Below are 13,723 nucleotides of genomic sequence, written 5' to 3' on the forward strand. Positions count from 1 at the left end.
TATTTGTGATGATTGGTTAATTAATATTAACCCGACACACTCACAATCACACTCACATTCATACAAATTTCCAGACTCTAGAGACCCAGGGAATTTGTCTTCACCAAGAGCCGAGCCCGGGAATCGAACCCGGGACCTCCTGATCTGGAAGCCAGCATGCTGACCAACAGACCACGGAGGCAGTCCTAAATTATGTTAGAAAATAGTTAATAGCATGAGTAAGAAATACATAATATCAATTTGCTCATAACAAAATGTATTATATATTTTTTTATTACTGATACCTTATTTCCTTTGTTGCAATTGTATATGATAGCTATTAGTATACATATATTAAACCTGGGCTGGGTAGCTCAGTTGGTAGAGCAGCTGGCTACGGACCGAAGGACTGAAAGGTCCAGGGTTCGATCCCAGATGGTAACAGAATTTTTTCTCGTTGCCAAACTTTCAGAACAGCCCTGAGGTTCACTCAGCCTCCTATAAAATTGAGTACCGGGTCTTTTCCGGGGGTAAAAGGTGGTCAGAGCGTGGTGCCGACCACATCACCTCATTCTAGTGCCGAGGTCATGGAAAGCATGGGGCTCTACCTCCATGCCCTCCAAGTGTCTTCATGGCATGTTACAGGGATACCTTTACCTTTTTTTTTTTTACTGCTTTGGCCAGGGTGCGAATTAAGATTTCTGATGAGGGGGGGATAGAATCCTAGATAGAGAATAATATAAAATTATTATTATCCTTATTCGATATGGCTCAACACTTGGTTGCACTGAGTTGTTTGTCTTGCATCTTGATAATAATAATAATAATAATAATAATAATAATAATAATAATAATATCTATGAGCAGGCTTAAGGTAAGATGTGTAATGCCTAAGTAATTGATTGTTGTCAGCTTGTCGATGATGATAATACACCAATATAATTTTCTTTGCTTACTTTATACTTTATAAAGTACATATACTCATTCCTGGTTGAGTGTTAGAGAAGGCCGTATGGCCTTAACTCTGCCAGGTTAAATAAATCATCATCATTATTATTATTATTATTATTATTATTATTATTATTATTATTATTATACTCGTATTAAAACAATTATATTTTGTGAGGGGATATAGAAGTTATCCCTGGCAGGGATGTTAATATGAATTTATGAGAGGGGGATAACTTTCCAATGGGGGGGAAATCCTCATCCCCTCGTTAATTCGCACCCTGGCTTTGGTATGAAGTTTTAGATATTATGTGAAACGTAAGGCGAATAGTAAAAACTCAAGGCCGCGCTTTACAGCAATACGGGACCACGTTTAAGAATGGGCCATTTTTGTGTCCGAAAATCTGGTCATGTGAATATTCGGGAATCTATACTAATAATAAATCTGTAGCCGAAATTTTTCTGGTAATTTTCGATTTTCAAAAAATAATTGGTCCTAACATATATAATTAACCACCCTGAAACCGAAAATCGCTTTTTTGAAATTTTTGTTTGTAGGTCTGTCTGTCTGTCTGTCTGTCTGTATGTTTGTTACCTTTTCACGCGATAATGGCTGAACGGATTTCGATGAAAATTGGAATATAAATTAAGTTCGTTGTAACTTAGATTTTAGGCTATATGGCATTCAAAATACATTATTTAAAAGGGGGGTTATAAGGGGGCCTGAATTAAATAAATCGAAATATCTCGCTTATTATTGATTTTTGTGAAAAATGTTACATAACAAAAGTTTCTTTAAAAATAATTTGCGATAAGTTTTATTCCTTGAAACATTTTGATAGGACTGATATTTATTGAGATAAATGAGTTTTAAAATTAAAATAACTGTCATCTAAGGCCGTATAATGAAATAAAAAAACAAATGACTTCGTCTATCAGGGGCCTTGGACAGCAACAATCGAAAGTTATGAAAGCCTACAGAGAATGTCTCTGTGTTTGTATGAAGTAATATCGGAAGCTAAATTAACCGATTTGTATAATTAATTATTATTTCACCATTGGAAAGTGTAGTTTCTCTAGATGGACATAATGCTATAATGTTATTACAGTAACTTCTGATATAATATAATATAATATAATTAAGAAACATGTTAAGGGAATTATCATTGCACCAAATGAGTGGTCTCTGGACCATAATGATCGCATTTTAATTATTTGGATGCAATTTAAATTAAGTAACATATTAGACGATTTATCCTTCTATCAAACACGAATGTTCCCTGGATCAAATGTCCTATTTTAATTATGTAATTACTTTATATTTATTTCTAACGGGTGCAGCGGAGCGCACGGGTACGGCTAGTATATAAAAAAAATGTACGTACGGAATTTGACTTACGATTTCGTTTACTGACTCGGTTGCGGTATATCTGAGTGCAGCTATTCGCCGCTAGGGTGCCGCACGGTTGAACACCCCATGTTTCACCGTTAGCGAGGGCTCTACGGCTTATCCTGGTGCTGGGGGAGGGGCGCAGGAGAGAGGGACTGGTTTCAACTTACGGCGGCACAAACTTGCATTCAGTCTTGGTGCTCGGTGTCTGTTGTACGGTATCATTGAATATTTTGCTCACCTCTCCACGTGCAATAATGGACAAACGCGGTAGTAAATAGAGATAGTTAGTTGCTGTGCAAAGATAAACATGGATAGGGATAATGTTACACGGTAGATGCAATTTGTTTGCGAGCTATGCAAAACACCTGGCGGGAAGCAGAAGCCACGTGTTGGTGCCAATAGGGAGTTATATTACGTCAGTGTTCGGGTGAAGTATAGCAGATTATCACGTGGCGAATTGAATTATAATAAGTGGAATTCATAGGGTTTACGTTGTGACTGAACACTGCATGTGTGAGCAGTTTCGCGAGTTTCTAACCACGAAACAAAGTTGAGCTCTTGATAGTATTCGTGACACTATCGACGCGTATGACCGCAAGTAGGCGGAACCAAAGCTTGGGCTACCAATAGAATCTTATAGCTATAGTCCTCGTCTAAGTGGCGCCAAAAAGGAATACGAGAGATGACGAAAGAATTGTAAAAGTGCATCATATACAAGGAACTGCAAGGTGAGGGTGGTGAAGCACAATGTCTGTCAACAAAAACAACGCAATTTTAGCTGCCGAAAAAGAGACGTTGCGACCTAACAACTCGGACAATGACATAAAGCTGAAGAAGGAGCTAGGCCTTCTGGATGGCGTGGCTATTATTGTTGGTATTATTATTGGAGCAGGCATATTTGTGTCTCCGAAAGGTGTTCTGAAGAGTTCAGGTTCAGTAGGACTTGCACTTATCGTATGGGTCCTCTCCGGTCTTCTGTCCATGATAGGAGCATTGTGTTACGCCGAACTTGGTAAGTGGAATTAATTTCATTTTCTAAGTAGCCTATAGGCTGATTCACAATAAACTGGGAACGGAAACGACAACGAGAACGGAAATAATTGTAAAATATATGTATTTAAATGTGAGCATTCACAATAGTTAATTGTGAATGCTGACATTTAAATACATATATTTTAACATTTCCGCTCTCGTTCTCGTTTCCGTTCCCGGTTTATTGTGAACCAGCCTTATGCGCTAATAAGTTAGTGTATCACGATAAAGATAAATTAATATATTATGGCAAGGCTAAGCTAGCGCAGAGGTAGTTCCCTTCGTACTTCGTTTATACACCTTCAACTGTTTTACAGCTCTTTCCTCAATCAGACCAACATAACTTAGGTGACGTTACGAAAGTTTCACGCTAGTGTACATTCGAATTGTTTATGTATGTATGTATGTATGAATGTATGTGTATCACCATAGTCTAGTACAGGCCTGGACAAGGTTTGCGCTCTCCGAGCCGGCTCACAGCTCATGAGTGGAATGCATTTATTAGCTGCGCTCTGTATAAGGGTGGACTGGAAGAAGGGGTGATCTCGTACAAAATATACACAAAAGGAAGTACTATTACGAGTGTTTATGAAATCAATTCCCGTTCAGTGTTTGCAAAACTATCTTGGACAATTATTAATTAATAAAGAAATATTTATTTTACAGAAATAATAGAAATTCTGTAGCTACTTAAATGTACAATATCATTTTGTTATATTTTTATTTATCAGTACATCAAAACGAGGTTTTATGCTGTTGGCAGCTGAAAGGAACAGTAGCCTACTGATCGTAATGAAACATCAGTTACAAATGTTCTATGTCTGCCTTTATTAAAGTTGATTATAGAAAACAGTTGCTCACAAATATAAATGTTGAGCCAAACATAGCAATAATTTTCACAGCCAGCCTGTGTAGTCGTCAGTGGCGTAGCGTCAATGTAAGCTAAAAAGCTCAGCTTCCCCAGTTAATAACTCGGTCCATAGTAAACTGCAGTTTATGAACAAAATTATTTATTAATTTTAATACAATTTATATGTACGCCTTAAATGTTGTGATGCGGCAGCTCAGGATGATTGGTGATGCAGCAGTGAACATGGAGCCTGCACATACCAGCTTCCAATCCCCTCCTTTCACACATTCTTCACGCACCCCGCGTATTTTCCATCCCTTTCTAACTAAACTACCCTGTTCGCAAGGCTCTCAAGAAGCTAGCTTTAGCATTGGAAAGAATTAGCTTCCGAGTTATCCTTTTCGTGAGTTGTGTTCAGTTGAAGTGTTAGTGTGCACTGTAGCTGATATAATAAATAATGAGTGAAATAACAGTTCCTGACACTAATTCATGTAGTTAAAAATAATCTTCTGATAAAGATTTTAACGTTAATTTTTTACTTGGTTGTTTAACGACGCTGTATCAACTACGAGGTTATTTAGCGTCGATGGGATTGGTGATAGCAAGATTGTATTTGGCGAGATGAGGCCGAGTATTCGCCATAGATTACCTGACGTTTGCCTTACGTTTGGGGAAAACCTCGGAAGAACCCAATCAGGTAATCAGCCCAAGCGGGAATCGAACCCGCGCCCGAACACAACTCCAGATCGGCAGGCAAGCGCCTTAGCCGACAGAGCTACGCCGGTGGCTTTTAACGTTGATTGATGTAATTTTACTAACACTGTATCTAACTTATTGACCATTAATATTGTGATTTCTCTAAATATTACAGGGAGTGAGCTAATGTTAAATTATACGTACTGTATCTGTATATTTCTTAGAGATATGTGTAAACCATGAAGTCATATTTAACTATCATTTGACGTGATGCCTTATTGGTGTTACTTATGAAGTTCCAACCAATCTTCGGATTGCTGACTTGACATCGACTACTATTTATTTTAAGACTATATTTTTGCAATACGTTTTCTCATACATGAAAGACAACTTGAGTTAGCTTCCCCTGCTCAAAATTTCATGCTACGCCACTGGTAGTCGTGGATATCATTGCTAATGTTTAGTCTTGTAAAACTCAACCAGGCTAGTAGTATTATTCAAACGATCTTTAGCCCTCAGGTCACATTGAAGATCAATAAGTTCGAGCTGTAAATCATTAAATGTTAAATGTTATGTTCCGTCTTTTAGATTCCTCCATATTGTACTGTAGCAGTAGATAAGCAACGTGAAACAGATACTGAGAATAGTCCTACACGCTGCATTCCACTAGGTAACTGAGTGGTCGTTTTCCTCTCCTCTACCTATAGCAAGTCTATGTCATTCTGACGTTTCGGCGAGCGGAAAACACGGCTCTCCCGCTCCGAAGGAGCGCGCGCGCTCGTTGAGCGCTGTTTGTGCAGGTATAGTCTAGTATACACAGTCACGAAGCTCAATATGTAGTAAATATGCATCCGTAGATAGTTGCTAACCACTAGGATCGCTACTAGCGCCTCATTAAAGACAATGCGAAATGTACCGGCACAGTCTATTGTTCCTAGCACCCTCACAATTCAAGCTTCGTGAATATATACTAGACTGTGGTATCACGATACGATGCCTTGCATATACGAATCTGGGACACGTTAGTTTAGGGATTTGTTATGCCTTGCATATACGAATCTGTGACAGATTAGATTAGTTTAGGCTTTTGTTATGCCTTGAATATTTGAACCAGTGACAGGTTAGGTTAGTTTAGGCTTTTGGTATGCCTGGCATATACTGAACATTATTTAAGAATATTATTGTTTTTGCTGTCCGCCTTCCTTTGATAACGCTATTATGAAACTTTACCGAAAATATCAATAGTATGATCGAAGTCTTTAAGGTAAGACATTATTATTATTATTATTATTATTATTATTATTATTATTGTTGTTGTTGTTATTATTTCTTCCCGCTCCGCAGCGTTGCGGTCAAAGGCACAATACCTAGGACTCGTGTTATGGACTTCATGGTGTTCGTATTTATATGGGGAACTTCTTCTGAGATTTCGGTCAGTATCTGGGACCGGTGTCCACTCAGAATTTGGGGAACTACGATAGGTAGCGAAATCCGATTCCATGAACCATCTAGATTAGCTGGAATGACGTAGTAACCACACGATATCCCTATACTGGTTGGATGATTGTTCGTCTGTGCTAAGACATTTCAACATTAGGCCAGCAGCCGACTGGTCGGTCTTGGCCTTTCGTGGTCTATTGTTGTTTAGTCAACTGTCCGAAGACAGGTCTGAACCTCACAAGTGATACCAAAAAGATACCACTTATGAGGCAACTAGGCCAGGAGATAATGGAATAAGGTGGCCAGTTCCTTTGCCTCGGTTTCTTCTTCTTCTTATTTTTTTATTTTTTTTTAATAATAATAATAATATTTATTTAATATTATACACTTGAGCTACATTAGGCATTGCAGCCCGAAAGAGCAGAAGCTCGTGCTCGGGCGCAGTTCAGATCAGTTATACAAAATATATCACAAAATTAAGAGAGTTCATTGAGCACAATCACATTAATAAATGGTAAAATACAGCATGTAATAACAGGGTCTATACACAAATAGAAAATACAAAAGTACATGAATATTAGAGTAACAATTTTTAACTCAGCTTAAACAATTAAATAATTAATCTTATTTGTTTCTTAAATCTGTGTGTGTTAAGTGTACTTAGCTCAGGGTAAGCTCTAATTAATGTATTATATATTTTGGGTCCAAAATTTCTGCTGTGTTTTAATCCAGCAGTTGTGTGGCATTTGGGAGTATTTAGAAAGAAACTGTAGTTTTGTCTCGTCTGGTATTCATGAGGATCAAATTTAAATTTATTGTGGTTTTTATGGAAGTAAATCAGCAATGTTTGTTTATAAATTTGTTCTAGATTTGATACGCCAAATTCCTGAAAAATTAATTTTGTTGGGTAATCAAAAGGTTTATATAGACAAATTTTGATAATTCTTTTTTGGAGCAGATTTAAAGGACGGAGAGTCGATTTTGCCATTCCTCCCCAACCTAAAATACCCTACTGAATTATTGATTGAAACAGAGCTAAGTACACAGTACGCAGAACATAAACAGGTAAATAAGAGCGTAGAATGGAAAATTTGTAGATTGTTTTACGCAATCTGTTACACAGAAAGGAGATATGCTTGTCCCATTTTAAATGTTGGTCAATAATAATGCCTAAATATTTAACTTGTGAGGATATACTCAAAGCGTTACATGAGCATTATTATTATTATTATTATTATTATTATTATTATTATTATTATTATTGGTGGTATGCGGCTTTGAACTTATTCTTGTTTTTAGTTTTAGATATACAGTATAACCTCATTAATACGCTCCCGCTTATAACGCTATCCCGTTCATTGTGCCCTTTTATACGACCCTTGGACATTTCATGCATAATCCTGCATAATTTTATTCTCTTGTAACGCTTTCAAATCCCGCTTGTAGCCCTTTTTTTCGGATCGGAAATGAGTAAAAATTCTATATAAATTGCGAATTTTGTAATGTTTTAAAAGTTCGGTGAACAAAATATGTTGCTGTGACTGTACTGAGGGTCGTTGCACCTCGAGTGCAAGAAAGAAATTTCACCCTCTACCTGAAAAAAACCCTCCTACGGTTGGCACTGTCGGAAGTTGCACATACCAGTAGCTACTTTTCTTTGTATAAAAGGATTTTAATAACTACTAAAAATCTCCCTGTCAATACATTCCTCTCATTTCTTATTTTTTTTTTTTTAATTCTGTGGAGTGTGCAGTAAGTTTGCAGTACAAAATGCCATGCCATAACAATCTGTGAAATGAATGCCCCTTTCATAATCGATGATGACGAGATTGGGCTTCTGTATAGGAGAAGTTGTAGGAAGCTAACACGCAGGATTTTGTGCCAGTTGACAATGGTCTAGTGACTTCAGAAATCCGCAGTGTTGAGAACATGATTGTGGATCATATTGCCACTACCGCCCTAGGTGAAGAGGAAATTGAATCTGCAGAAGGTGTTCCCACACCAAACGAAGCTCTCGAAATAGTAAATTCATTCATTCATAGTGTACTGCCCAGCACTGCAAACCCAGCATTCTCCAGTCTTTCTTATTTTATGGCTTCCTCTTTGTCTCATATCCAGGCTTCGAGACTTTGGACCCGATACAATAAGTTTACTGTGCATGCACTATAAGTTGTTGAGTCGCTGCAAGTAGATAGAGATGTGCTGAGGTAACAACGTTGCTATTTAGAGTAGAATACGGTAGTATGGAGAAACACACATATGGACATTCTGAAAGTAAATATACATTACACAATGACAATGTCAAAACAATGTGAAAAGCATTTATTCTCCTGTCTTTTATAAGCATTTGTGTTTAATTATACACAGTGTTAATGGAGAAATGAACATATAGCAATTTTAATAATTGTTTCATTTATCCTATTGGTCGTCTTTAGGAAGTGAACTACCGAATTGCAATGTACTATAAGATACATTTTCAGTGTCTCAAACGTAAATCTTTTTCGGTTATTTGCCAAACACAGTTTGTACTGTGAAAAGCTGCGCTCTACGTCGCATGACGTGATAGGAGCAAAACGAAAAAACCTAACATCATTGCAGTCTCTAAGAGACAGTCCTTTATTCTCGGGTGACTCTATGTCCAATAATTTGCTGTTTATGTTACATAATGTTCCATATCCGGTATTTTTACATAAAATTGATTTCCACTTCTGTTTTACACGTTCAGTAACCGGTGTACTTTGTGTCTCATTAATTCTCTGTGTTATTTCCTCAACTAATTTGCGTCCACACCTGTGGAGTAACGGTCAGCGCGTCTGGCTTCGAAACCAGGTGGCCCGGGTTCGAGCAAGTTACCTGGTTGAGGTTTTTTCCGGGGTTTTCCCTCAACCCAATACGAGCAAATGCTGGGTAACTTTCGGTGCTGGACCCCGGACTCATTTCACCGGCATTATCACCTTCATATCATTCAGACGCTAAATAACCTAGATGTTGATACAGCGTCGTAAAATAACCCAATAAAATAAATAAATCAACTAATTTGAGGGCTTCCGGCATCTCTTGCTCTGACTTTTCTAACCGTGTAATAGTTTCAGACACAGTTTGAAAATAGGTTTGTATGGAAACGAAATTATTCGTCAGAACCTTCATATCCAGAGTGTTTTTCTCTGCGTAGACTATTTGTTGGCATTCATTCTACAGGACCCCCACCCACTGTACGTTTTACCACTACACTCAATACGCCGTTATGCTAATTTCCCACTGAACTGCTCTATTGGGTCCGAAGTCTCGAAGCCTGCTCGTATGATCCACACAACTTAATGTCGTCTATCATCTGATATCTTCTTCTGAAGTAGTAAATATGCTTCGAAAGTAGATTAGTGTTGCTCCTAGCAGTGTATCGCACATAAAATTTTATCATTCATAATAGTAGTACAAACACACGGCAAAAAAAATTATCAAAGATTTTATTCACATGAAATGAGCTCTTATTTGCATTCTGGGCCGTAACTAATGCACAGTAAAATATATTTCCTATAAAGTGGCGTCTAAATTGCTTCCCCATTTCATAAATAATTCCCCGCTTATTACCCTTGAAGACCACAATCCCTTGACGAGAGTATTAACGAGGTTATACTGTACGTCAGCGGTGGCGGACTCACGAGCACATTGTGGCTCGCAATGATAGCTGTGCTTTCTACCTCCCACAACCCCCACCCTCTCACTCACTGGAGTCCAACTCCGTTCCATTTGTATTTGTCTCTGATCTGCGAGTGGCGTATCGTCGCAATGTCTCTCTTCAATACATGTACTGTACATCAACAAAAACGAAAGTTTCAAGTAGGATGGGAGGACGCATTTTTTTTGCTGTCAATATGAATGAGAATATTAAATGTATGATTTGTTCACAAGTATTACGAGAAAACGGTGGTATAACATAAAACGGCATTATACTACATGTTACTGATGAAACATTAAAAGGTTGTATTATTATTATTATTGTTATTATTATTATTATTATTATTATTATTATTATTATTATTATTATTATTATTATTATTATCCCTGTACATCGATCCTTTTTCAGCAGATGTACGAATAATGCGGTTAGATCTTCAATTTAAACTCACAGATTTACAATGTGATGTTAAATGAAAGCTATAGTCCCGTCGCTCTAATTTCCGGCAGCCAATCGCGTTGCAGGTCGGCTACATTTAAACGTGTGCGTCTTGTGATTCGCTGATTCATTTCTTAAGGCTCGATAAACACTTAATATAATCGCCAGCCATTTTAGCTCTTTTTTTTGGCGTTCGCAGAAAGCACACGAAGACGTTATTTGCCGCTCAATTATTTGCTGAATTACATTGCGTTTGATTTATTATCATAGGAGCTACGACTTGATAATGTTTAACGGTGTGGCAAATAGATTCCTCGTATGGTAGCTCGGCAATGTGAGAACAAAAATGGCGAACGATACTACCTACCTACTACTACTAGCAGACTTTATAGAGCCTTTACTTTCTAAGACGTAAGCAAAGGGGGCGGAGTCACGCCGGAAATAACAGCGTCGGGACTATAGATGTAAGGACTTGACAAATGTTGAAGTTTTCAAATCTTTGCCAAAAATAAATATCCGAAGCTTCGTTCTTTCGCTTTCTCTTTTGAAGCCATGTTCGCCACAACTTACGTTTTTGAAAAATTATTTTCAAAAATGAAAATAGTAAAAACCAAATTTAGATCACGACTGACAGACAAATACCTTCGTGATCAACTACGACTGGCAGTAAGTGACATCATTCCTGATTTTGAAACTCTGTCGCAGAGACATTCTGAAGACAGTTAATTTTAGATTGTGATAATGTGTCCCATGTTTCATTCTTCACTTCTTTCTTCGTTACACGTACTAAACATTAGTTTGTAGCCTTGTACTGTATATAATTATATTAAAGTGCTTGACGTAAGGAAAATGAAAATCCGTTAATAAGTCAGACAGTTGCTTCACTTCCCTTTCGGGTATCCGCCTCCCTCCATAGGTGCTATGCACGTTCCAGGTTACACAGTGGCTCGGCGCACGATGACGTTTTCGCCACGGCTGCAGTGTACGTACATAGTTGAACTTGTTTATAGCAACCACGGTTAGTACTGCATCTTGGTTACAGTGACACCTGTCTGCCAAATCAAATGGTGATGCAATCCAATCAAGATTATTGGTGGAAAGAGATACAAAAATATTTATATACTTAATCTTGCAGTCGTGATAAGTTGTCAAGAATGAAGTCTTTAATCTTTTCTCACATCAGATGTTTATCTTCTGCTAGATTAAGAAGAGATGAAAAGTTTAGCATATCTCCTTTGTGTACTGCAAACCTTCAAGAACCAAACTTTCTCTTAAAATCTTTCATTTTATTGATTAAGGAAACGCTGTTGCTTCCTGTTGTCCCTGCATTAAACCATTCAGTTAATTTAGCTTATTAAAAATAGCCTATCTGTCAGATATGACAGTTGTAAACACAAGAATCATTTTAGCACAGTTCATAAAATGACTTGATTTTCTTCCTAGAAGCTTTCACTTTTTCTTTAAGTAGGCCCTATTAATATTTTTTTCGTTTATCTCTCAAAATTTCTCGCTCACCCCTGGCCAATCTCGCATCACCCTAAAGTGCCGGGGCACATCGGTTGGGAATCACTGGCGACGTTCCTTTGTGACCTTTCTGTGTGTGCTTTGCGTATACGAACAGTATTGCTCGCTTTCCATATAAGTTAATTCACCGTGTTCATGTGAAGAGCATTTTTGTCGAAGCTAACAATTTTGACTGAAATTACTTCCTGGTCCAGTCGTGTGACATGTTATGGAAGAGTACCTACAAATACACGATGCCAATCAACAAACATTTCGTTCATTCCTTTCACTTCTATATGAGGCAAACTATTAGTCCGTATTAGGCTAATGTATGTACAGTGAAGGACATAATAGTTGAGCGACTCGAGATTTTTCCAAGTCAAAAATGCCAAGTCAAAAAATGCTCCGAGCTGAAAGTTTTCGGTCTTAGTTGACGAGATATTCGCTTCGCTTTCCTGTTTAAATATTACATATCTATGCTGAGAGGGAATTAGAACTATTGCCTCTTATGAAACGCGCTACAGATCTTGAGACATTTTCGCCCGCTCAACAATTATGTTCCTCACTGTACCTTTACCCAGCGTTTTATTCTGTGTATTACGAATGAAGTGTTCACTTGTAACGCTGTTAACGAGAGAATTATTGTAATACAACGTAAGAAAAACGAAATCTAAATAATGATGCAGACATGTTTTTTATGAATGAGAACTGTTTTAATGCATGCATACTCTTAGTTATAGAGATCACAGAATTTCGCATTTATTTAGAAAAAAAGTGATAATATTATATTTCGCGTTTTATCGCTAATTATTTGTAAGATTATCGCAATAATTTCGTATAAATTGGTAACGAACCACAACTTTGCGATTATTTTGTAGTTTTGTGTGGTTGTGCTGTCGGCGGAACCGACCACACGTGGACTTCTTTTTTGTGGTCGCTTGAAGTTCGTATCAGCCACAGACATCCACACCGCAAGCTTAGCTGTTTGCCGTCGACAGTTTAAGAAAGCGTCTGTCGTTTCCAAGGATGCGGTGTAATGCGTCCCGTTTCCAAAGATACGGTGTAAAGCTTCTGTCGTTTCCAAGGATATGGTGTAAAGCGTCCGTCGTTTCCAAGGATACGGTGTAAAGCGTCTGTCGTTTCCAAGGATATGGTGTAAAGCGTCCGTCGTTTCCAAGGATACGGTGTAAAGCGTCTGTCGTTTCCAAGGATACGGTGTAGTCGTTTCCAAGGATACGGTGTAAAGCGTCTGTCGTTTCCAAGGATACGGTGTAAAGCGTCTGTCGTTTGCAAGGATACGGTGTAAAGCGTCCGTCGTTTCCAAGGATACAGTGTAAAGCGTCCGTCGTTTCCAAGGATATGGTGTAAAGCGTCCGTCGTTTCCAAGGATACGGTGTAAAGCGTCTGTCGTTTCCAAGGATATGGTGTAAAGCGTCCGTCGTTTCCAAGGATACGGTGTAAAGCGTCTGTCGTTTCCAAGGATACGGTGTAAAGTGTCTGTCGTTTCCAAGGATACGGTGTAAAGCGTCCGTCGTTTCCAAGGATACGGTGTAAAGCGTCCGTCGTTTCCAAGGATACGGTGTAAAGCGTCCGTCGTTTCCAAGGGTACGGTGTAAAGCGTTTGTCGTTTCCAAGGATACGGTGTAAAGCGTTCGTCGTTTCCAAGGATGCGATGTAAAGCGTCCGTCGTTTCCAAGGATGCGGTGTAAAGCGTCCGTCGTTTCCAAGGATATGGTGTAAAGCGTCTGTCGTTTCCAAGGATACAGTG

The 13,723-nt window shown here is 38.2% G+C and overlaps 1 protein-coding gene across 1 annotated transcript in view; it reads left to right on the top strand.

Moving 5' to 3' along the window:
* Positions 1–2,389: 2,389 nt before the first annotated feature.
* Positions 2,390–13,723, top strand: part of mnd (L-type amino acid transporter minidiscs) — a 115,273-nt gene continuing 103,939 nt past the window's right edge. Inside the window, exon 1 of the mRNA XM_069842284.1 lies at positions 2,390–3,332. Coding sequence (XP_069698385.1) covers positions 3,068–3,332 — 265 coding nt within the window. The 5' untranslated portion in view covers positions 2,390–3,067. The remainder of the gene's footprint in view (positions 3,333–13,723) is intronic.

This window comes from Periplaneta americana, chromosome 12 (assembly GCF_040183065.1).
Source record: "Periplaneta americana isolate PAMFEO1 chromosome 12, P.americana_PAMFEO1_priV1, whole genome shotgun sequence".
NCBI classification, from domain to species: Eukaryota; Metazoa; Arthropoda; class Insecta; order Blattodea; family Blattidae; genus Periplaneta; species Periplaneta americana.